General features: G+C 45.5%; 1 protein-coding gene and 1 pseudogene across 10 annotated transcripts in view; both read left to right on the forward strand.

Annotated features, from left to right (window-relative positions):
• The window catches only part of PECAM1 (platelet and endothelial cell adhesion molecule 1), an 87571-nt gene that overhangs the window by 2903 nt on the left and 60183 nt on the right, over nt 1-24485 (forward strand). Inside the window, exons 1-3 of one of the 10 annotated variants that reach the window (XM_045836345.1) lie at nt 11136-11259; nt 17089-17223; nt 17338-17694. Coding sequence is in view for 7 of the 10 variants with exons in the window: in XM_045836340.1 (XP_045692296.1) it covers nt 17751-17959 (209 nt within the window). In the remaining 3 variants the exon portion in view is untranslated. Of the gene's footprint in view, nt 1-2579; nt 2674-11039; nt 11260-17088; nt 17224-17337; nt 17695-17732; nt 17983-18032; nt 19921-24485 lie in introns of those variants that run through there. The other 9 variants (XM_045836343.1, XM_045836342.1, XM_045836341.1 and 6 more) reach the window with 9 other exon arrangements.
• LOC123816785 lies at nt 11133-15973 on the forward strand (annotated as a pseudogene).

The following is a 24485-nucleotide window of genomic DNA, read 5'->3' on the forward strand; positions in this document are numbered from 1 at the left end:
GAACTCCTTCAACTTGACCTTATCTGAGAAGTACTTTATCTGCCCTTCCACTCTAAATGAAAGCTTTGCTGGATAGAGCAATCTTGGATGTAGGTCCTTGCCTTTCACAACTTGGAATACTCCTTTCCAGCCCCTTCTTGCCTGCAAGGTCTCTTTTGAGAAATCAGCTGACAGTCTGATGGGAGCTCCTTTGTAGGTTACTGTCCCCTTATCTCTTGCTGCTTCTAGGATTCTCTCCTTCATTTTTACCTTGGCTAATGTAATTATGATGTGCCTTGGTGTGTTCATCCTTGGGTCCAGCTTCTTTGGGACTCTCTGAGCTTCCTGGACTTCCTGGAAGTCTGTTTCCTTTGCCACATTGGGGAAGTTCTCCTTTATTATTTGTTCAAATAAGTTTTCCACATGTTGCTCTTCCTCTTTCCCTTCTGGTACCCCTATAATTTGGATGTTGGAATGTTTAAAGATGTCCTGGAGGTCCCTAAGCTTCTCCTCATTGTTTTGAATTCTTATTTCTCCATTCTTTTCTGTTTGGTTGTTTCTTTCTTCCTTCTAGTTCACTCTGTTGATTTGAGTCCCAGTTTCTGTCCCATCCCTAATGGTTCCCTGTGCATTTTCCTTCATTTCTCTATCGTAGCCTTCATTTTTTCATCTAATTTGCGACCAAATTCAACCAACTCTGTAAGCATCCTAATCACCAGTGCTTTGAACTGTGCCTCTGAGAGGTTGGCTATCTCTTGGTCACTTAAAAGTATTCGCTCTGAGGCTTTCATTTGTACTTCCATTTGAGCCATTTTTTTTTTTGGAGGGGGGGGCGGTCTGGTCTCGCCTGTTAGGTATGAGGGGTGGAGCCTTAGGTGTTCTCTAGGGCGGGGCAACCCAGTCGCTGGGTTGTGACGTTTATGTGGGGGCGGGTTCCAAGGAGAAACAATGGCGCTGGCTCCTCTCTCCATCAGATTTCAGTCCCTTCTGCCGCTTCCCTCAAGCTATCTGGGCCTTTCTGGTGCTGATTCCCGTGTGGGTGGGCCTGTGCATGTTCTAGGACCCTGTGAATCTCTCCAACACATTCTCCTGTGAGGCTGGGAGTCTCTCCCTGCACCTCAACCCCCCACAAGTGTTTTTATCAGTGCCCCAAGGCTCTATTTCCCGGCGCTGGGACCCTGGGTTACACGGTCTGTCTCTCTGCCCAATTTCACCTGGTTTATCTGTGCGCAAATGTGGCCCAGACAGCCAGACACCTTGCAAGCAGTGCCAGGCTTCACAGTCACTGCCTTTCTGGGTCTGCCAGTTGCCTGTGCACCCAGGGTCCACCTGCTGTGGTCTTGTGCTCCAGATGCCTTATGTGCCTGGGATGCGTTAGGCATCCGGCTCCATCGCTTTTTGTGCCGCGACCTCTCTCTGCCCGGCTGCCCAACTCCGTTCCTCCTGCTGGTCTGGATGAATGTGTCTATTTTAACTCCTTGGTTGTCCGACTTCCATACAGTTCAATTTTCTGTCAGATCTGGTTGTTATCTTGTTTCTAAATTGTTGCTGTCCTTATTTTGGTTGTGCGAGGAGGCACAGTGTGTCTACCTACGCCTCCATCTTGGCCAGAAGTCTCCAATAATAAAAATTTTAAATGTCCCAGCCCTTCTAATAATTGTCTGAAAGTTTTCTATATCCAATATTTCTATTATCTTATATTTCTAAATCACAAATATCATTAAGTCCACTAGCTTAATTTTATTTATCCTTCCACAGAACTTCACAAATACCATTTAGTAAAGTCTCAAGATTTAATAAATTTAAATGACTTTAAAATTCATTCATTTTCACTTCTGCCCTTAAGCAACAAATGCCTTTTCATATGACAATTTATTTTGAAATATTATAGCTTTTCCCTTGGAATCGATCCCTTATTTGTGCTGGTGCAGCAGCGCTCAGGTGTTTCTTCATTTTTATGTAGTGCCTCCCGCTTCGCTTTCATTCATCTAATTACTCTTGTAACTCTGAACCTATTCCAGTCTGTAAGAATATCGCTACTTAAGGATAAAGCTCCCTAAAATGTTTCATTTTCCAAAGATGTTACTATTTCCATGAAAATAAACACACAGGACTTCAGAGTTTCCAAACTGGCAGCTGCAGCACTGCAAGCTCTGCATAAGGTCCGAGAGCCTTCCGGTTTCCTGGCCTCGATTCCCTGGTCTCGATTCCCGAGTCTTGAGATATGTCACTACTTAATTCTCTCTGATGCTAATTGGATGAAAGATGGTAAATAGAAAGTTTATCAGGAAAATACTTTAAATGATTGAAATGGTTCATATCTTTAGCTACATCCCATGGAGATGGAGGGTTGGACCCCTGAGGACAGGATCCTGAGCAATGGAGCCTGAGATGGGAGTTACTGGAGGGAAGGGGAAGGGACTGGCAGGCAGGAGAGAGCAGGGGAAGAAACTAAGCAAAGACAACCATTCAGCTGTAGCTGGCCCACTGCCTGCTCCCATGGGTGTGAGCTGTGGTGGGTGTGAGCTGTGGAAAGGGGAGCTGGGTTTTTTTGTTTTGTTTTTTTTTATCCTCACCCAGGATTTCTTTTTTCATTGCAGAGAGAAAGGGAGAGAGAAACATTGATGTAAGAGAGAAGCATCAGTTGGTTGCTCTCCTACATGCCTGGACCAAGGGATCAAACCAGCAGCTTAGGTATGTGCTCTGACTGGGAATCGAACCTACAACCTTTCCGTTTTGGAAGGATGCTCCAACCAACTGGGCCACACCAGCTAGGGCATGGGAGCCAGGCTTTTGCACCCTCCTCATCATTCTGTCACCGGTCATGGGCCTGGGAACGGCATGTGCACAGAACCACCTGGGCATCCCTGTCCGGCCGCAGAGAGGGCGAGCCACTGCACGCAGTCTGGAAGAGGGCAGCAATCACCCACCACCAGACAACAGGCTCTAGATCCAGAAATGGCGTCTGAAATCCTGGCTGAGCCTCCAGATTTCCCAGATTTCCTCTCTACCCTATTCTAGTACTCCTGCTGTGTACAGAATCCAGTGAGGCGTCCACGAAACCTCATTGAAACCACCTCTCAAACACTGACAATAAAATTTAGACATAGTATTTCAGATGTTCCTTCACCTCTTAAAGGGTTTAAGTGAATGAAAACCAGCAAGCTATTTTCAAAGTCTTGGATTTTATAGTTTAAGTAATTTCAAAATACATGTTATGGAAATAGTTGAAGTTTTAGGAAAAAAAAGTGATGAAAGTTTTATTGCTTTAACTTATAAATTTTCCAAAATTTGTTTTTTTATTTGAATAATTACATTTTGTAACAAGCAGGGTCATTAATTTAGGTCACAGTGATATATCCATGCTTTTAAATTCTTTTTTGAAATTCTATTAATTGCATGTCTAAAAATACTTTATACATTAGATTGTGGTAAAAATCCTGATAACATTTTCAAAATATCCTTCCCTGCTTTATAGATATAATTTTGATTTATAAATTTCAAGGATTTTTATTATCTCAAATACATGTGTAAAGCAGATTTAAGTTATTCTTTTCATTATTTTGTTCCCTGAGATTGTAGAATTTATTAATGTAATAAGCTTTGCTAAAATATGATTACCATCCTGATTAAAAACATTTATTAGCATTTTTAACTTTTCACGTGTCTACTCCTGAGCCCCGTTTACTCACAACACTACTGCATGCTGTTCATGTTTTCGTTAGAGTGATCAGATTGCTTTTCATTCCAGAAGTAGAAATCACTGGCTTTATTTTGTGTTGTCCCTTGTACGCTGTAGAAGGACATTCTGGGCAGTGCTGATCCGGGCAATCTAGCAGAAAGTGTCCCTCCTGCAAGTCACTGTTCGTCTCATTTCTTGTCTGCTCCCACGGATCCTGTACTCAGCTGACCAGTGCCCTGCCCGACTTCACACGCCCTGGATCCTTAGAATGCGAGCTCGTTTGGAAATTAGGTCTTTGCAGACACATTAGTTAACATGAAGTCATGCTGGTGTCCTAATAAGAAGGTGGCCTCGTGATTCCTCCTAGGCATTGGGGCTGACAGGGGCTCCAGTAATTTCCCCTTGATCTTCAGTTCTCCTGTGTCCGGGGTGGCCTGAGCTGCTGTCCCCCAGGAGGAGGACACCACTAGGCCCCAGAGTGGTATCAGTTTACCCCCGCTCCCTCTCAGGGAAGGGGCTACTGAGGGTTCTGGGAAGATGGGGTCAGTTTACAGGCCAGCTCTGGCCTCACCCTCCTTCTCCTGATTCTTCTTGGGACTTGTTTCACCTGTAGCTGCGGATAATGGGTTTGGTGTCCATGCCTGGACTGAGCTGGTGACTTCCCAACTGTGGGGGTGACCACTCAAGAACTACACCATGTGAATGGATTCACCAGGGTTTGTTTTCCTGTCTCTCTGAGTTTGTTGTGCCCTCATCTAGAGTCTTTCAGGGACCAGAGGGAAGAATCTAGCACTCACTGAGCAACTTCTGGCCAGTGGTCAGCCCATTAGAGGGGCCAGCTCACTCCATCCTCGTAATGCCGTGTGTCATTCTGTTTCATTGATGGAAAAATCATTCAGGAGCAGACCTAAGTTTCCAGCTGGTAGAGGAAGGTCTGGGATACTAACCAGAATGCCTGGCCACACCCAGCTATGGCAGGCTATCCTTAGAAGACTAAACCACCCCTGTCTCCTCCCCTGCCCATGGTCACTGAGGGAATACAGGCCCAACTGCAACAGAAAATTCACTCTAGCACATGTTACAACCTTTATATCCTTGGAATAAATTTGAAGTGGCTTCTACCATACCAGCTAACATTGGAATTCTTGCATTTCCATCCAAAGCTGTGTTATGTAGACCTAGAACCTTCCCTCTGGATCTGTAGGCTACAATGATAGGCGTGAGACATCCAGGCAGTTTTGCTTCTAATCATGAAAAGCTGCAAACACCTATTAATTGGTGTGCCCACTGATTGGAAACTAGTTATTTAAATTATAAGAGTTCCTTACAATGGGACAGTTTTTGACATCTGTTCTTTTGTTAAATAGCTTTGTTGAAATATAATTCACATTCTATAAAATTTAAAGTATACAGTTCAGTGGTTTTTAGTATATTCACAAAGCTGTGTAAGCATCAACATAATCTAATTTTAGAACATATTTATTATCCTGAAAAGAAATTCTGTACATGATGAGATATTTTGGAGCCATTAAAAAATGAGGTGGTTCTCTTGTATTTAAATGGAAATGTATTTGTGATGGTCAAAAATCATGTGGGGGAAAACATATAACATACAGCCCATTTATTTATAATAGTATATCTACACATATATACATATTGATGGTTATATATTTGTTCATTAATTTATTTGCATATGCATAGAGTACTATGTATGGAGAAAGAAATAAGGAAATTTTATTTAAAAATTTTTTTTTAAGATTTTATTTATTTATTTTTGAGAGAGGGGATGGTAGGGAGAAAGAGAGGGAGAGAAACGTCAGTGTGTGGTTGCCTCTCGTGCAACCCCCACTGGGAACCTGGCCCACAACCCAGGCATGTGCCCTGACTTGGGATTGAATTGATGACCCTTTGGTTTGCAGGCTGGTGCTCAATCCACTGAGGCACACCAGCCAGAGCTATTTTAAATTTTGTATATACTATTTTGATACTATGTATTTTATATGCTTTTTTTTTACATCAATGGTATGTTTCTGCTATAAACAATAACCTAAAGTGAAGTAAACCATGGGGGTGTTCAAAGCAGATAAAGAGATGTTTAGGAGAAGCTGTTGCTGATAAAAAAAAAAATTGAGAGAAAAAATGACTTTTTGTTTAACTTTCTAATCTTCCCTTAGATGGCGCCATTGTCAAATTTCTGTAGTTTCAAATAGGCCTGGGAAAAAACCAACCAGCCCATTCTTTCTGCCTATGATTTTTTATTTTCACGTTTTTCTTTTAAGTCACTTGAAAAGAAAGTTAAAGCCCTTTCAGAAATACACTATTTCAAGTCAATGAGGGTAAATGAATTGAAGTGCTTCTTGAAAAATTTAGTCATTAGATAAAAATACTGTCAAATGCATGTACAGATGGCACCTGGGAACAAGTGACTTTCAGTCCTGTGAAATATCACCACTGACATCCTGATTACCAGAAGTGTAAAATGCTGTCTGTTACTATAGAAATTTTTATAACTTTGAGTAGGCTGGGATTCCTACCTTTTCACCATCACCTCCTTTATTTTTATATCATACGTTTCATTACTGGGAAGACGTTTTGTCCAAAATGGCACTTACGAAATAGTTAATGATTCTTCTACTGCATAAGTATATATCTGATTAGTTAAAGTTCCTGATAGACAAAGGGGCTACCTAGGTAGGTTGATATAACTTCAGCCAAAAGTGGGAGGAACTTGAACTCAGTAGTAAGAGCAAGAGCCCTGGGGTCCGCTCTTGACCAGCTGTGCCAGTCAGTGCTGTGGGTGAGTTCCTGCAGCTTTATGGGCCTCGTGGGGCTAAGCCACAGTGCACACAAAGCACACTGTGCTCTGCAATAAACACTAGTTAATATTACTGGCGTTTTACTCAACATGAGCCTCCTCATCCATAGGCAGCCACTTGGGATCTTTCACTGACCCTGCGAAGTCTCAAGCAGGCACCGTGGGGCTAAGTTTATCTTTGGGCTGCTTGTGAGACTGTGCAGGGATGCTTTGCTTTCTTGCTTGAAATGCCCAAGTTGCCCCATTTATAGAGTTGGTGGGCTGAGTAGCAGGAATCTTCGGTTTATAGGTTCGCAGACGGTCCCTGCAGCACCCACGGTCTGGGGGCAGTATCTGTGAGTCCTCCGGAGTGGAAGTGGCAGCGCAGCCGTGAGGAGCACGGAGCAGGATGTGATGTCGATGAGCCCCTTTCATTCAGGTGGTGACTTTAAAAAGAACAGATTATCATAATTTCGACAGTTGGTCAGAATTTGGTACCTGGACTGCTTAGAGCCAGGCCCACTACTAGCACATGGCTTTCTACGTGCAGTTTACCTGGGAACCACTTGGGAATGAGGGCCACTGCCCCCTGTTCAGTAGGAAATCCGCTACTTTTGACTCCACAGTCGCCACTTTGCATCCAGGAATTCAACCAACTATGGATCGAAAATTGTATTTTTCATACACTGTTGGGAATCTGGGGCTGGGAATGCAAAAATGCTGTTTTTGTCCTGTAGTTGGTTGAATCTGCTGATATAAAACCCTGGGATACGAAGGGCTAAGTGTATTTATTTTGAAAAAAAATCTGCATATTAGTGGAGCCTTGCAGTTCAAACCTGTGTTGTTCAAGACACAGCTGCATTTGCTATGGACAAGTGCAGCTATGCTAATTCTAAAAAAGTAGCTAACATTCTCCTCTTGATTGCAAAATGCAATTCTGGACAAACCCCACAGATACAGGAAAGTTCGTTTTGTTGGAGAAGGTGAAAAACTTTCTCTCTCGTAGCAGAGAGAGAGCGAGCAATTCTTTGTTTTTAATGCTATTAGTGTGTATATTGGTGGGTGGGTGGGTACTGACTGGACTGGCAATTCTTAAGATAGTACGTACTTATGAGCATGGAAGTGACACACTCATTTTTGTAGCCCTGTAGCCCCTCTCCAGTCTGCACATGGCATTTGGTGTTTGCCGAGCTGACGAGAGTGGCACTGCTGGCAACAATTAGTGAGGGGGTGGGGGGGTCATTGTAGGGTTTGGAGCATCTGGCCGTCAGAGGCTGTGTTTCTGACCTTGGAAAACAAAGCTAAGGTGACTGTTTGGATTTCCTACACTGATGCCTTCCACGGGTTCCTGGGCTGGCGGGTGGTTTTTATAGATGTGTTTTGCCAGGGGTGAGAGTAGGGAGGGAGTGGAGAGGGTACACAGGAGGAAACGCCATGGTCGATCAACAGAACTATAGTAGGCACTGTGCTAAATTTAACACGGAAGTATAACTTACATACCATAAAAATCGTCCATTGTAAGTGTGCATGTCAGTGACTTTTAGTTAGAATTGCCCAGTTAAATTTGAATTTCAGATAAACAACAGTCCTTTTTTAGTATAAGTATGTCCCATGAAATATCTAAGACATACTTACACTGAAAATATCGGGTTGCCCAAAAAGTCCATTATGTTTTTTCCATATGATGGCTCTAGTACTACTTAGTTGTTTTTAACTTCATTCAAAACAATTTTGTTAGATTGTATTGTGATAGCTGTCATATCAGCATGCATGTAAAAAAACTTAATTAAAATTGGTGAATTTTTGTGTAGCCATTTTAATATTGAAGATGGAAGAAAACATGCAACATTTTCAGTGTGTTATGCTTTATTATTTCAAGAAAGGTAAAAACACAACTGAAATGTAAAAAAAGATTTGTGTGGTGTATGGAGAAGGTGCTGTGACTGATCAAATGTGTCAAAAGTGGTTTGCAGAGTTTCTTGGTACTATTGACATTTTTGCCAAATAATTCTTTGCTGTGGGGCTGTCTTATGCATTGGAAGATGTTTAGCAGCAACCCCCTACCCTCTACCCTCTAGAAGCCAATAGCAGGAGATAGCTGACATACTCAAAACACACAAATCAATAGTTATTGGTAAAAAGGAAAAATGTGTCTTTTACAGAAAAATGAGGACTTTTTGGCCAACCCAATATTTGTTATCTGAAAATCAGATTTAACGAGTGCCCTGTATTTACTTGCTAAATGTGAGAACTCCGTATTTTATAAATACACAGGGTTGTGCGACGACCACCCTGTGTGGTTGTAGAACATTTCCATCTCCCTAAAAGTTCCCTCTTGCCCATTTGCAGTCGACCACCAATTCCTCAAGTCCCAGGCAACCCTGGGTCTGCATTCTGTCTCTGTAGAGTCTAGGAAGGCTGTATTTTTAAGTAGAGAGATCCAGCTGCTGCTTAGTTTAAAATCCAAGTATTTACATGAACAGATCTGAGTGGCTTCTGGGTTGGCGGCATGTAGAATATTGGAGTACCTTGGTGTTTTTAGACCACAGCAGGTAAGCCTGCTGTGGGATGCTGAGAGCCTCTTGGCCTGGCACTGAGAACAGAGACCTTCTCCAGGCCCAGCCAGGGCAGGCAGGAGCTTGGAAGGGCTCTCAGGAGATCAGAAGGGACTATTCAAGGACGCTGAATGCTACACTGCCAAAGTGCTGGTCTTTAGTCACCTAGGCCCAGCCTTGGAGTGACATAACTAAATATTTCATTTAGTTGAGTGTCAAGGTGCCTAGCACTGTGTCTGTTTCATAAATGGTAGCTTGAAAACAGCTGTCCATGAATTCAGAGTTCATTTGACACATATTGCTGACCACTCACCGAGGGCTAGAGCATCGATCTGAGGATACACATGAAAGATGGCCCCTGCTTTAAGAAAATTAATTCTTTAGCAGCTAATGTTTACTGACTACTAACTGTGTGCTAGTATTTTCTAAGTGCTTTATGTGTGTTAATATCTTATCCTCACAAATGATACAAGGCAGATACTATCACTCTCCCCATCTTGCCTATGAGAAGGTAGAGGCCCAGAGAGGTTAAGTAAGTCCCCTAAAATCACACAGCTAGTCTGGGCCTAAAAGAGCCTTTTCTCATCACTACTCTGTGCTGCCTGACACCGTGTGTGGTAAGTTTGGTGGAAGCCCAGAAAGCAAGGTGTCTGGGCTCCTGGGAAGGAGGGGCCAGGCATCTCCATTGGGGAGTTAACTGACCAAAGAATCAGGGAACAGCATTCCAAGCAGAGGGAACAGTGTATGAAAAGGCAAGACACAAGAGAACGTGGCATGATGAAGAGTGACCAACAAGGCTTGGAACAAATGACATTTCAGAGCATTTTTTTTAAAAATCCTGGAATTTTCCTTAGGGTAAAAAAATCTGATTTTGTCAAGGCAAAGTCTCAGATGAGAGCCCTGATGACCTTCAGGAGTGGCTTGTGGCAACTGTCTCAGCTTGGTGAGCTGTTTCTGACCCACGCCTCACCCACATGAGGTCTGTTCTTCTGTCATAAAGGAGCTGATGACAGACTCGTGCTGTGGGGCTCACAACAGAACCCAGTGTGGTGCAGGGCGCAATGCAGGTTAGTGAAACGGAATCACGTGGGTGGCACACACTTGAGCTTTCAAGTCAGTACACAGCCGCCCACATGTGACACCTGTGCCTGATGTGTGCCTTTAGGAGGGGCCAAAGCCTCTTGCCTTCCGCTCTTGGTGGCAGGGGATTTTCGGTGTTGATTTCCATCTGGTGGAGGCCTCTTCTTGCTTCCTGTACCTGCGGTTCTGGAGAGGTGCCAGGTGTCGAACCAGCCCTGGGCTCAGGAACATATTTGCAGGGAACCAGAGGAGGGCAAAGTCCTCTCGCTGGCGCCCCTCGCTGGCTTCCCGGTGATTGATCGCTATGGGAACCGAGCTCCCTTCCTCTTTGCTGCTCGGTGGTTGGGGGCGAACATTGTTGATGCCGTAGCTGCACAGATCAGAAGTTCCTTCCTTTTTCCTGTTGCAGAAGTGCTGCAGCCACCACCGTTGTCCTAGAATGGCAGGCAGCTCACACCTGAAGAGCTCAAGCTTGGGAAAAACAATCTCATTCCCTGGGGGTCATGGGAGTCTTCTGGATAAGCGGTGAGGCCTGAGAACAATGCCCGTGTGAGAACAATGGCTGAACTGGGGCCCTGCTTTTCCCTTTCCCTCAGCTCTCCTAGCCACGTTTAAAAAATGGATTTGCAGGCTGTTGCAGGTAATATTGTGTTAGGTGGCAGAAAACAAAGTCCCTTTGTGTGGGCAAAGCCTTCCATGCGGGCAGAGCCCCCTTCCACTGCCTGTACCTACCCACCTGTGGAGACCCCAGGAGAAATCTCTTCTTGGAGAGCGAGGCTTGCAGATGGAGGGCATGCGTGGATACGGGAGGAGAGGGGAGGTGCCGATGGAGTGGAGATGCCGCTTGCAGTTGGGGTTGGTATTCAGGGCACCCCGCACACCTGCGTCATCGTCAGTCACTTCCGCCTTCACAGGAGTTTCAGGTGTTGTCAGCTGGAGGCCTGGGGACAGCTGGTGCTGTTAGCGTTCACCTAGCACTCAAGCCCCTCCTTAGGGACCCGGGCCTGTGTCAGAGCACCCAGGGCCTGACATCACACGTACTATGCGAGGTCCTGGATGTGAGGACGCAGGGAAAATGGTGAGTGGGGATCCCAGAGACAATGAAGGACGCTCCCAGGCCCCTCACTGGCTGACCAGGCAAGTCACAGTCAACCTCAGGGACCTTCTCTGTAAGTTGGGCGAAGGGATGGGGATGGGGGAAGAGGGACTAAGGGCACCTCACATTCACCCATGTCCCTGTTGCAGAGGTCCATTTAAGAATAATTTTCTGGTGCAACTGGTCATGAAACTATGTAGGAGGGAAGTGTTCCATTTAGGACCCGGGGCATTCCAGGGCGTCTCCAGAACAATGTTCAAAAATCCCCCTTTACCCTCTTGACCATCCATGATCATTCCTATGTCCCTCTTAGGTCTCAGCATGTCCCTGCTTGCTTTCCACCTAGAATGTCCCTTCGTTTGGAGCATGCTTGCTCCCCGTCACAGTGGGATTCTTCCAGGTTCTTAGTCACAGGGTGGAAATTCATGTTTTGTCTTTGTCAGGACCCCCTGTTGCCCCCCACCCCTCAGCCTTAGGGAGGAGCCAGTGGTGACAGAGGTGGCCAGCCAAATGCCCTCAGAGCACCTCTTCCTCTTGGTACGAGAGGATGAGCCTCATTAGGGAGGAAACTCCGAGGCTGTGCACTTATGGGACCAGCAGGAAGGGAGGAGTTTGTGCTGTGCTCAGCTTTCTCCTCACCTCCCGAAGGCTCTTGCTCCCAATGAGAGCTCAGAAAATTGGGAGGTTGAAAGCGGCAGGGGCTGCCTAATCCCTCGGTAATCCCCCAGCAACACCTGCACCAGGGAGCAGCTGACCAGAGCTTGAATCCTTCAGGGACAGGGAACTATCTGGTCCACTTTCTAAAACTGGGGACTTTGATTGAGATTATAGTAGATTCACATGGATTTGTAGTAAAAAATATAGAGAGATCCCTTGCATGCTGGTCCAGTTTCTCCCAGTGGTAACACTTGGTGAAACTACAATGTAATATATTACAGCCAGGACACGGGCATGGATACAGCCCGTGGGCCTTACTCCGTTGCCCCAGTTTCACCTGCACTCACTGTGTCTGTGTGTAAGGTTCTGCACAGCTCCCCCACCTGCGCGGGCTCATGTGTCCGGGGCCCGCCGAAGCACAGGTGCAGCACCACAGGCGTCCCTCCTTTGTCTTTTTATAGCCACATCCACTTCCTTTTCTGTCCTCATCCCCAGCCTCCGGAAACCGCTAATCTGCCTTCCATGTCTAAAGTTTTGGTATTTCAAAATGTTATGTCAATAGAATCGTATTTGGGGGGTTGGCTTTTTTTTTTTTTTTTTGCTCAGCATATTCCCCAGGAGTTTCATCCAAAGTGTTGCATGTATCTATTGTTCATTCCTTTTTAATACTGAGGTGTCATCCACAATATGGATGCACCACCATTGGTGGAGCCATGCACCCACAGAGGGGTGTCTGGGCTGATTCCAATTTTTGGGAAAGCTGGATTTACAAATAAAGCTGCTGTCAACATTCAAACCTTCAGGTCCAGATTTTTTGTGTGAATGTATGTTTTTTTTTTATTTCTCTGGGGAATTGGTTCATTTTTTTAAACAGCTCAAATTAAAAGCAGATCCTTGAGGTTTGTGAGGGATCCATTTGGAGACCTATCTGCGTTCTCACATCCTCAACGTTAGAAATGTTTATGCAGGTTCCTGGCTTGGTCCTGGATCACACGAATCGCACGGCTGTCTAGGAACATCGTTTCCGGTGTGTGTTCTTCCACCTCAGCCTGTCTGCCTTTTTTTATTTGGACGTATTTGTTTATTTTAATTTTGTTTAGTCAGGTGATGAAGCTGTAAAAAAACAACAGGCAACATTAAGACAGTCGTATAGAACAAACTGAAGAGTTATATCCTACAATAACCTTGGTGAATAAATACTTTATACTCTGTATTATAACTGTTTTCAGAAACTGACCCCTTCAGTCTTGGTCCTAAGCTAAAGATGTTCCTACTGTGGAGCGTTCCAAAGTGGTTTTCTCCCAGAGGCACTGTGCAAAACCCAAGGGCTCGGCTCCAGAGTCAGGCAGCCAGGGTTCCAATGGACTTTACCTCTTAAACCTGGGCAAGTGCCCTCGCCTCCCTGAGGGGCTTGTTTCTCTCCTGTGCAGCGGGGATGACACTAGCATGCGGTTCGCAGGGTCTGATGAGCCAATTCACGGGAGGCGCTGAGGGCTCCATGACCGGAGGGGGCTGTGCGGGGAGCGTTATATCACACTTGCCAGAGAAAGGCTCCCTGCAGGTCTCCTATACCTACCGTCTCCCTCAAAATCAAGGCCCTGCTGTCCCTCCCAAAGTCAGCCAGTCTGCCTCACTCTGCTGCCCTCACTCCCAGAGGGGCTCTGCTTTCCTCGGCTCTGTGTGTCTCATCCATGGCTCTGGTCATTCTTCTGCACTTCAGACCCTGGGGACGAAGACTGTGAGCACTTAGGCTGCCTTTTGTTTTCCTTCTGGGTTTTTCTGGCTCCTGCCACGCTTGCTGTCCGGTGGGGTCGGCTGGATCTGCTCGGCTTGCCACAAAGGGGCCACAGGTGCATTTTCATGCCATCTGGCAGGTCATTCAGGAGCTCCACAAACAATTTCGAAGCCCTTCTTTGCATCAGTCAGAACTGTGACCCCAGCTTTCAAGTAGCAGAGGCCACTTTGCCATCTCTGCGACGACCGCCAACTGCCTTTTCCTTTTGTGTTTCTCTCCAAGCCCGACAGTCAGCAGGAACGATTCTCTGATTCACGCCATTGGTTTTGACTAATATTTGCCTCCTTAGTAGCTTCATCAGTAAGATGAAGAGACTCTTCATCTGAATGATGAAGAGGAAGTTTTCCCCGGAGAGAGAGAGCCTGGCCTGTGTGGCCGCTGGGGTCCCTGGGAACTGGCACGTGAATGGCCTCTGGCCAGCCTCGGAGGAGCCGCGCAGCTGTTTCCTCTGGAGTCATCTCCCTCTCTCCGCCGCCTCTGACGACCTTCCTAAAACCGCTCCTCTCCTGCTGTGTTGCAGAGCTCTGACTGCAATATGTGTCTCTGTAATTTCTACCCACAAGTAGGGCGAAAAATGTCCACTTCCCCTTTCATATAAAAACAGTATAACTGTTTGAAGATAATGACCAGATATTCCCCCAAATCTTAACATTCCACCTCCTTCAGATGCTCCTCTTAGGACGCAGTTTGAAGGCCCCTGCCTCTGCATTTTCATCGCTGGTCCGCATGCTTCGAGGAGTCCCACCCTCTCTGCCCCCAGCACTAAGCTTGAATGACAACATACAAGTGGGACCGTCTTCTCCCCTCTTCTGAACTCTTTGTTTCCTTCAACGCTGGGAACTGTGGCGTCGACCACAGCCCTTTTAAACTCCTGCCGTTCCCATACGTGCTGCTGCTAAGGAGCATCTCCCTTGTCCTGCATTTTAAGGTCAGTTTTGAGGGGTTAAGTTCGGGAACTTAACTTTCTGTTATATATCACCATTTGGCCCATTTGGCCCATTTCTTCCTCCTGGTGACATCCTTTGGACTACTGATTCTGTGACTTGGCCTCTTCCCTGTCCCTCTCAGGGCTGTGTCATTAGGGACTCAATCAGCATGCTTTTAGGAGTTCTCATGTGAGCCATCCCTAAAAACATTGACCAGGAGTGGGTGGGTTGCAGAGGGGGAGAGGTGTTGAGCAGTGCTTTGGAGAGCCCTGCTGTCACTAGGCCCCCAGCTTGGGGTACTGTCCTTCTGTGGTGGGTCACCTATCTTCTGACTTTGCCTTCTCGTCCCCACCAGGAGGGCCTGGGTTGACCCTGAGACCTGGCTGAGCTTCCAGGGTCCTCCTGGTGGGTGGGGAACTGGCGGGGCTTGGCCTGGGGTGAGGTGTGGGGGATTGCCCTGTGCCCCCAGCCAAATGAGTCCTGCTGGGATGGGGGGCAGAAGAGTGGATTGTGGATGTCCTACTATGGATGTCTGGCTGCAGTGGGGCTGCTTCTCCAAGGAGGCCTGGTGAACCACCCTGCCCCAGCTCGAGGGCAAAGCAGGAGCTGGGGTGGAGAGCAGTTCTGAGGGGTCCTCCCTCAGCTCACCGCTGCCCTGCCTGTGGCCATGAAGCTGGACAAGGAGAAGCTGGAGCCAAACCCCAGGAGGAGGCAAGTGAAGACGCGGAAGTTCTGCAGAAAGACCGCGAGCAGTTTGCCAGGCTCCTGAAGCAGAAGAGGATTGCCCTGGGGTAGCCCCAGGCTGATGCTGGACTCCCTCTGGGAGTTCTTTTTGGGAAGCTATCCAGCCCAACGACCATCTGCTCTGTCAATGTCGGTTTGAAGAACATGTGTAGGCTGCAGCCCCTGCTGCAGAAGTAGGCAGAGGAAGCTGATGACCACAAGAACCTGCAGGAGGCATGCAAGGCGGGGACCTCTGTGCAGGTGTGGAAGAGAAAGCAATGTGAAGCCCGGGACACAAAGGAGTGTGGAGAACCGAGTGAGGGACCACATGCCGAATGTGTTCCTGCGGTGTGGGAAGGCCACCCTGTCGCAGATCGACCACATCGCCCTGCAGCCCTGGCTGGAGGAAGACGTGTGGATCGAGTGTGGTTCTGCACCTGTCACCAGGAGGGCAAAGGATCAAGCAGGGACTGTTCTCAGTGAGAGGATTTTGAGGCTTCTGGGCTTCCTTTCTCAGGGGAGGGGGATTGGTGTCCTTTCCTCTGACACCAGGGCCCCGTTTAGGTATCTCAGGCTATGTGGGCCCTCACTCCACTACACCGTGCTCCTCAGTCCCTTTCCCCACAGGGGAAGCCTTTCCCTTTGGGTCTGTCACTGCCCTGGGCATTCCTATACATTCAAAGTGAGGAGCCTGCCCTTCCCAGAAAACAGGAGAACGAGGTGAAGAACCCTGAGAGTTGTTCCAGGGCTTTGGGACTCAGTTCTCCCTTCACTACGGAGCTGGGAGCACAGCTGTGTTGGGGTGGGGAGTGTGGGGAACCAGCTGGAGCGAAGGTGAAGTTCAGGGATGCTCTTGAGTTTAATCTCCACATCACTTATCACTTTGATCTTAAGTAAAGAAGCCTGGGACACACACACACACACACACACACACACACACACACGCTCACACGAAGGAAAAAAGGAAAAAGAAAAAAAATGTCGACCAAGAGCTGGAAGAAGACAGCCATGTGGTAGTCCACAAGACAGCTCCGTTGAATTGACTCTGATTAAAGCTCTTTTGATGCCATTGTCCCAGAAATGGCAGGTACTACGCACTTCTCCAAGAAGACCCCAGGCCAGACTTGGTCAGATGTCTTTCTGAAATTCAGAAAGCTTGTATCTGCAGTATTTTACTGTTTTAACAGTCTAGTAACCCTGGCAACAATTAAAACCAGGTTAATGTGTCCTGATTCATTGTTCGAAGCTCCTTGCCAGTTTCTGGTCATCTCCACTTCTGGCTTGGTAACTGCAGGTGTCTTGGACCAGCACCCGTAGGAGTTCTGCTCTGATCTGCACCATCTACTGGCCACTAGGACCCCCCCCCCCCCGCAGTTCCTCACTGAGCAGCCCCCTCCTGGTCCCCCTGCTTCACAACCCAGGCTTCATCTTGCCCTTAATACCTGCCCTGATCTCTCCTGCGTGTGACCCTCACAGTCAGCCCTTGCTAGGCCTGGCCCAGACCCCCCATTCTCTACCTTTCTCTAGACTCCCACCACAGTCCGGGCCTCCTCCATAATTTGTTTCGTCAAAGACTTGATCGAGGTTCTGATGCGGTGTGAGCCGTGACTCACTAGGAAAAGATGTTAGGGGATGCTTAGAAACAACATATAGTTTTTACATACCTAATAAATAATCTGCTGGAGTTTTGTGGAGAGTGAAGATCAAGGCCCCTGTGATCTGTGATTTTGAAATTCCCTGTCCCAACCTGCCCCTCCTCTTTTGAACCCTCACCCGAGGACATTGTTTTCATTGCTTTTAGAGAAAGGGGAAGGAAGAGAGAAACATTGATGCAAGAAAGAAGCATTGATTCCGCTCCCAGACCACGGATCATAGGCGTCTGGACTATGGGTCACACACAGCCATGCCCAAATCAGGGAACGAACCCACAACCCAGGTATGTGCCCTGACTGGGAATCGGACCTGCAACCTTGGCGTATTGGGACGACGCTCCAACCAACCGAGCCATACCAGCGAGGACCTCCACTTCCCCCCCCTTTTTTTTTTCCAGCTCAGGACATTATCTGGCTTTCAGGCTAGGTACTAGAAGGGGACATAGTTGTCCTCAACAACTTCGTCACCTGGAGGCCAGCCCAGGAACAGCACCAACATGGCCCAAAAAGCTGAAAGGAGAAGCCTCTTAGGCAGGAGCCACTGTTTCCTTTCAAAGCAAGAAAATAGAGGGATAGCGGCTGAGAGCAGAGGAGAAAGTGCCCTCTGCTTCCTCCCGCAGCGCTTCCTGCCAGATTTCCTTTTCAAATCAAGGTGACAGCTGATCACGATAAGAAAGGTCACACACTTCTGCTGGCCCCATGAATGCCAGCTGGGCAGACAAAGCTAATCACAGACTGGACTGAGAACCACTCTGGTGGGTAATGTTTTAAGTAGTTTAAAATATTTTTCTGTTGTAAATTTCCAGAGCCTATGTGCAGAAGTGGGCAAACCCACTTCTGGGGTGCTTCCGACAGCAGCTGTCAGCCTCCGTTCCCCTCTCTCGCCTTCTGTGTTTTCTGCTCCTCTTCCTCAGTCCCTGAGATTAAAATGTTAGGGGAAGGATGGATACCTAACATCCAAATTTTAGGATTAAGAAAACCAGTTGGATTAATGGCTGCTACCTTCTCCTGGGCCACCAGGTGAGGCTCCTCGACTCTTGGAGGTAGGAGTCGCCAGGCACTGATGGGGTGACGTGGGGGGTGGGGACATTATTCCACTGGTAAATCCCATGGAAAAGGGAGTGAGACTCTATTAAAAATGCTTTTAAGTTGCAGACACTGAACTGAAGCGATCCTAGCACATACGCAGCTGCTGAGTGCGCCGGCAGGGAGGGGAAACTGCCCTGGTAACGGGGTTCAGAGCTGGGACACTGGACAGACTCTGGGCTCAGACCGCTCACCATGAATCTTAGCCGTGTTGCCAGCACAGGTCGAGGCGGGCCAACCAGAGAACCTGCTCAGGGTTCCCCAGATGGCCGTTGAGCACACTTAGCATTTGCTCAACAACTAGCTTCAAAACAGGCTTCGGAATCAAAACCTGGTGATAAGCTGGAAACATCCTGTACTTTAGACCAAAGTCGCTCTTTGTATCTAGAGTTCATTTTGTTGATCTTTAGATTAACAACAACCTGCCCTCCTCCCACCCCTCAAACCCGAGGTGGTTGTTCCTACAGAGTTGTTCCTGGCAGGGTAATTGCTCCGGGAACTCCTGATAAACAAGTTAGGGTTTCCTCTTATTTTAGTAAAGTGTACTTCATCTTGGAGACAAAGGACAGAAAAGGGAGAACAAGGACAAAAAAATATTCTATTGATTATTATTGTTATTACTATTGTTGTTACTGCCACTATGACATTATCAGGAATAGCCACTCTCTGATGGGTGTATGGTTTGCCAGTACTTCTGAGTCGTATCCTCACGGAGGGGGTGGCGTGAATGACAGTAGAGGAGGTAGATTTGTAGCTTGCTGACCGTTTATATCAAAGGAATTTTGACTGAGATCAGACTGAGGTAAGCCTCTTGTAGCGTGCCATAGGTTTCTATCTTTCTCATATTGAGTGTTTTTATTAATAACTTGCGTGAGAACTCTGGTGATCTTCTGGTAAGATCTGTGGATGATTCTCAGCTGGGAGGGAGAAGTCAGAAGATACAATCTATTGTCAAGATCCTGGGTAAAGGCTCTGTCTCGGAAGCGGTCTCCTTATCCACCTTAGCCTGAGGGGGAAAGCTAGAGGGCAACACACCAGGGAGGGCCCCCTCTCATTCCTTAACTGCCAGGAGGAGCTTCTCTCAGCTTGCTTCTCTCTGTGTTGGATAATCTGTTGATAGGTCCTTTCCAAATTCCCGAGGGCACGGCCAGGCCTTTGTCTGTCCTGGTGCTTAGCATGGTGCCTGCTAGGAATCGGAGCCGCCTCCCTGTGTCTGGGGCATCCTTGATGTTTCTCATTCCTATGGGGCCTCCTGGCAAGCACCAACTGGCCTGGCCTGGCCTGGAACAGGGGTGGGAGCTGAGCCTTCTGCTCAGGAAGGTGCCATAAAAGTCCAGTTACTGGAGGTCTCAGAACAAGTCAGAGAGGCACAGGCAGGAAGACGTGATTCTGAAACTTCCCGATACTTCGCTTTCTGGCTCTGTTTCCTCATCTCTAACAGGGGTCATGACACTCTCTGTGATGGGCTGCTAGCGGGGCCCCCAAAGATAACCAGGTTCTATCCCTGGAACCTGCGATTTTTACCTTATTTGTAATAAAGGTCTTTGCATATTTAACTAAATTAGGGATCTTGAGATAGGGGTGATTATTCTGGATCATCTGGGTGGGCCCTAAATGTCATAACAAGTGTCCTTAAAAAAGAAAGGCGGAGCATGAATTGACTCACAGAGGAGAAGGCGGTGAGAAGATGAAGCAGAGAGAGACCTGAAGATGCCAGCCTTGAACAGGACAGTGATGCAGCCACAGCCCAGGTGTGTCAGCAGCCACCACAGGCTGGAAGATGCAAGGAACACATTCTCCCTGAGAGCCGCTACCAGGGAGTATGGCCCTGCTGACACTTGGAGTGTGGTCCAAGATGCCGCTTTTGTATTTCTGCCTTCCAGAACTGTGAGAGAGTAAGTTTCTGTTCTGTTAAGCTGCTAAATTTGTGGGAATTTGTCAGAGCAGCCACAAGAAACTGAGACACCTGCCTCCTAGGGTTTTTAAATTAACAACTTTATTGAGATGTATTTCACATGCCGTACCGTTCGTCTGTTTAAAGTGTACAATTCATTTTTTAGTGTATTCAGAGTTGTGCAGCCATCACCACACTCAACTTTAGAATACTCTAATTACCCTTAAAAAAAAAAAAGCAAACGCATACCCATAACAGTCACTTCCCATTTCTCTTCTAGGAAATACTAATCTGCTTACTATCTCTATGGATTTGCTTATTGTGGACATTTCATGTAAATGAGATCGGATAATATGTGGTCCTTTGTGTCTGGCTTCTTTCAGTTGCCGCCGTGGTTCCCAGGATCACCGTGTAGGAGCATGCGTTGTACTTCATTCACTTGTGTTGTCAAATAACATCCTATGGTGTGGACACAACACATTGTGTTTGTCTCTTCATCAGCTGATAGGCATTTGAGTCGTTTCTACTTTTTGGCTATTATTAACAATGCTACTTTGAACATTTGTGTAAACATGTTTTCATTGCTTTTGGAGGTATACCTAAAAATGGAATTGCTGCGGGGTCATATGGTGGCTCTATTTTTAACCTTTTTGAGGAAATACCAGACTGTTTTCCAAAGTAACTGTATCATGTTACATGTCCACCAGCAGTGCATGACGGCTCCAGGTTCTCCACATCCTCACCAACACCTCATGTTGTCTGTCTTTTTAATTATGGCCATCCTAGTGGGTGTGAAGTGATATTCATTGTGGATTTGATTTGCATCCCCTTAGCGACTAACGATGTCGGGCATATTTTCTTGTGCTTATTGACTATTTGCATATCTTCTTAAGAGAAATGTCTGTTCGAGTCTTTTGTCCATTTTAATTTTATTTTTCAATTACAGTTGACAGTCAATATTGTTTTATATTGGTTTTGGGTGTGCAGCATAGTGGTTAGACAGTTATATCATTTAGACAGTGATCCCTCTCTGTAACTCTAGTATTCACCTGGTGCCATACGTAGTTATTGCAGTACTACTGACTCTGTTCCCTGGGCTGTGCTTTACACCCAGGACCATTCTGTGACTATCAATTTGTACTTTCTAATCCCCTCACCTTTTTCACCTAGCCCCTCCCCTATCCCTCTCCAGTGTGGCCACCCTCAGTTTGTTCTTTGTGTCTATGCACCTGTTTCTGTTTTATTTGTTCATTTATTTTGTTCTTTAGATTCCACATAAAAGTGAAATTGTATGGTCTTTCACTTTTTCTATCCTACTTATTTCACTTAGCATAATACCCTCTAGGTCCATCCATGTTGCTGCAAATGGTAAGATTTCATTGTTTGTTTGTTTTTATAGCCAAGTAACATTCCATTGTACCTATGTATCACATCTTCTTTATCCAATTGTCTGTTGATGGGCACTTGAGTTGGTTTCACATCTTGGCTATTGTACATAATGCTGCAGTGAACACATGGGTCTATATATCTTTTCAAATTAGTATTTTGGTTTGGATTTCTTTGGATATATATCCAGAAGTGGAATTGTTGGGTCATAAGGTAGTTCTATTTTTAATTAGAACTTTATGGTTTTCCATAGTGGCTGTACCAATCAGCATTCTCACCACCAGTACACAAGGGTTCCCTTTTCTCCACATCCTCGCCAACACTTGTTGTTTGTGTATTTATTGATGATAGCCATTCTGACAGGTATGAGGTTATATCTCATTGTAGTTTTATTTTTCAAATACATTTTATTGATTATGCTATTGCAGTTGTCCCAAATTTCCCCCCTTTTGCCTGCCTCCACCCTGTGCCCCCCATTCTCTCCAGCAACCCCCCACCTTAGTTCATGTCCATGTGTCATGCATGTAAGTTCTTTGACCTCTCCATTTCCTATACTGTTCTTAACATCCCCCTGTCTATTTTGTAGCTATCAATGTATACTTCTTAATCCCTGCACCTTTTCCCCATCCCAACTGATAACCCTCCAAATAATCTCCATATCCGTGGTTCTGGTTCTGTTCTGCTTGTTTGCTTAGTTTGTCTTTTAGATTCAATTGTTGATAGCTGTGAATTTATTGCCATTTTAATGTTCGTAGTTTTGATCTTCTTTCTCTTAAATAAGTCCTTTTAACATTCCATATAATTATGTTTTGGTGATGATGAGCTCTTTAGCGTTACCTTGTCTTTGGAGTACTTTATCTGCCCTTTCATTCTAAATGATAGCTTTGCTGGATAGAGTAATCTAGGTTGTAGGTCCTTGTTTTCCATCACTTTGAATACTTCTTTCCAGTCCCTTCTAGCCTGCAAAGTTTCTTTTGAGAAATCAACTGATAGTGTTATGAGAACTCCTTTGGAGGTAACTATCTGCTTTTAAGATTCTCTCTTTATCTTTAACCTTTGGCATTTTAATTATGATGTGTCTTGGTGTGGTCCTCTTTATGTCCATCTTGTCTGGGTCTCTGTGCTTCCTGGACTTGTATGTATATTTCCTTCACCAAATTAAGGAAGTTTTCTTTCATTATTTTTTCAAATACGTTTTTAATTTCTTGTCCTTTCTCCTGCTTCTGGTGCCCCTATGATTCAAATATTGGGACTTTTGAAGGTGTCCCAGAGGCTCCTTCGACTATCCTCATTGGATTCTTTTTTCTTCTTGCTGTTCTAATTCAATGTTTTTTGCTTCCTTATGTTCTAAATCATTGATTTTATTTTTTAACCTCATCCCCTCCTTTGTTGGTTCTCTGTAAATTTTTCTTTATTTCACTTAGTGTAAAGTTCATGTCTGCCTGGGTCTTTTTATGCTGTTGAAGTACCCAGTGAGTTCCTAGAGTATCATAATAGCCAGTGTTTTGAATTCTGCATCTTATAGATTTCTTATCTCCATTTCATTTAGTTCTTTTTCTAGAGTTTTGTTCTGTTCTTTCACTTGGGCCATATTTCTTTGTCTCCTCATTTTGGCAGCCTCCCTGTGTTTGTTTCTGTGCAATAGGTAGAGCTGCTTTGATTCCCTCTCTTAATAGCATGGCCCATCTGGATGAATGTGGCTTCTTTAATTCCTAGGTTGTTGGACTTCCAAACAGCTCTATTTTCTGACCATTATGGGTGATATTTGTTCCGTAGTCTAGTGGTAATTTTGCTGTGGTTGTGTGAGGTGGAAAGCCATGTTTACCTAAGCTTCTATCTTGACCAGAAGTTCTCTCATTGTGGTTTTAATTTGCATTTCTCTGATATTAGTGACCTTGAGCATATTTTCATATGTCTATTTGCCACCTGTATGTCCTCTTTGAAGAAATGCCTATTTAGGTCTTCTGCCTGTTTTTTAATGGGATTGGTTGGGGGGGGTGGGGTTTTGGTGTTCAGTTGTATGAGTTCTTTATAATTTTGGATATTAACCCCTTACCAGATGTATTATTGATGAATATATTCTCCTATTCAGTTGGTTGTCCTCTCATTTTGTTGATGGTTTCCTTTGCTATGCAAAAACTTTTCAGTTTGATATTGTCCTATTTGTTTGTTTTTTCTTTTGTTCCCTTGCCTGAGGAGATATGTTAGAAAAGATATTACTAAGAGAAATGTCAAAGAGTTTACTGCCTATGTTTTATTCTAGGAATTTTATGGTTTTGAGACTTACATTAAAGTCTTTCATACATTTCGAGTTTATCTTTATATATGATGTAAGAAGGTGGCCTAGTTTAAATTTTTTGCATGTATCTGTCCTATTATCCCTACACCATTTATTGAATAGACTGTCTTTACCCCATTGTATGTTCTTGCCTCCTTTGTCATATATTAATTGACCATAAGAGTATGGTCTATTTCTGGGCTCTCTGTTCTGTTCCATTGATCTATGTGTCTGTTTTTATGACAGTACCATGTTGTTTTGATTACTATATAATTATAGTATAATTTGATATCACATAATGTGATACCCCCATTTTGTTCTTTCTCAAGATTTCTATGGCTACTTCAGGTGTTTTGTGGTTCCACATACATTTTTTAAAATATATTTTCTGTTTTTTTTAGATTTTATTTATTTATTTTTAGAGAGGGAAGGGAGGGAGAAAGACAGAGAGAGAGAAACATTAATGTGCGGTTGCTGGGGGCCGGCCTGCAACCCAGGCATGTGCCCTGACTGGGAATTGAACTTGCGATGCTTTGGTTCGCAGCCCGCGCTCAATCCACTGAGCTACGCTAGCCAGGGCAATATATTTTCTTTATTATGCTATTACAATTGTCCCATTTTTCCCTCTTCATGCCCCTCCACCCTGCACACCTCCTCCCACCCGCATTTCCCCCCTTTAGTTCATGTCCATGGGTCATACATATAAGTTTTTTGGCTTCTACATTTCCCATACTATCCTTAACCTCCCCGTCTATCTTCTACTTACCATTTATACTACTTATTCTCTGTACCTTTTCCCCCTCTCTCCCCCTCCCACTCCCCCACTGATAACCCTCCATGTGATCTCCATTTCTGTGATTCTGTTCCTTTTCTAGTTGTTTGCTTAGTTAGTTAATTAGTTA

Source organism: Phyllostomus hastatus, unplaced genomic scaffold, assembly GCF_019186645.2.
Source record: "Phyllostomus hastatus isolate PE091 unplaced genomic scaffold, TTU_PhHast_1.1 phas_contig_210, whole genome shotgun sequence".
Lineage (NCBI taxonomy): Eukaryota > Metazoa > Chordata > Mammalia > Chiroptera > Phyllostomidae > Phyllostomus > Phyllostomus hastatus.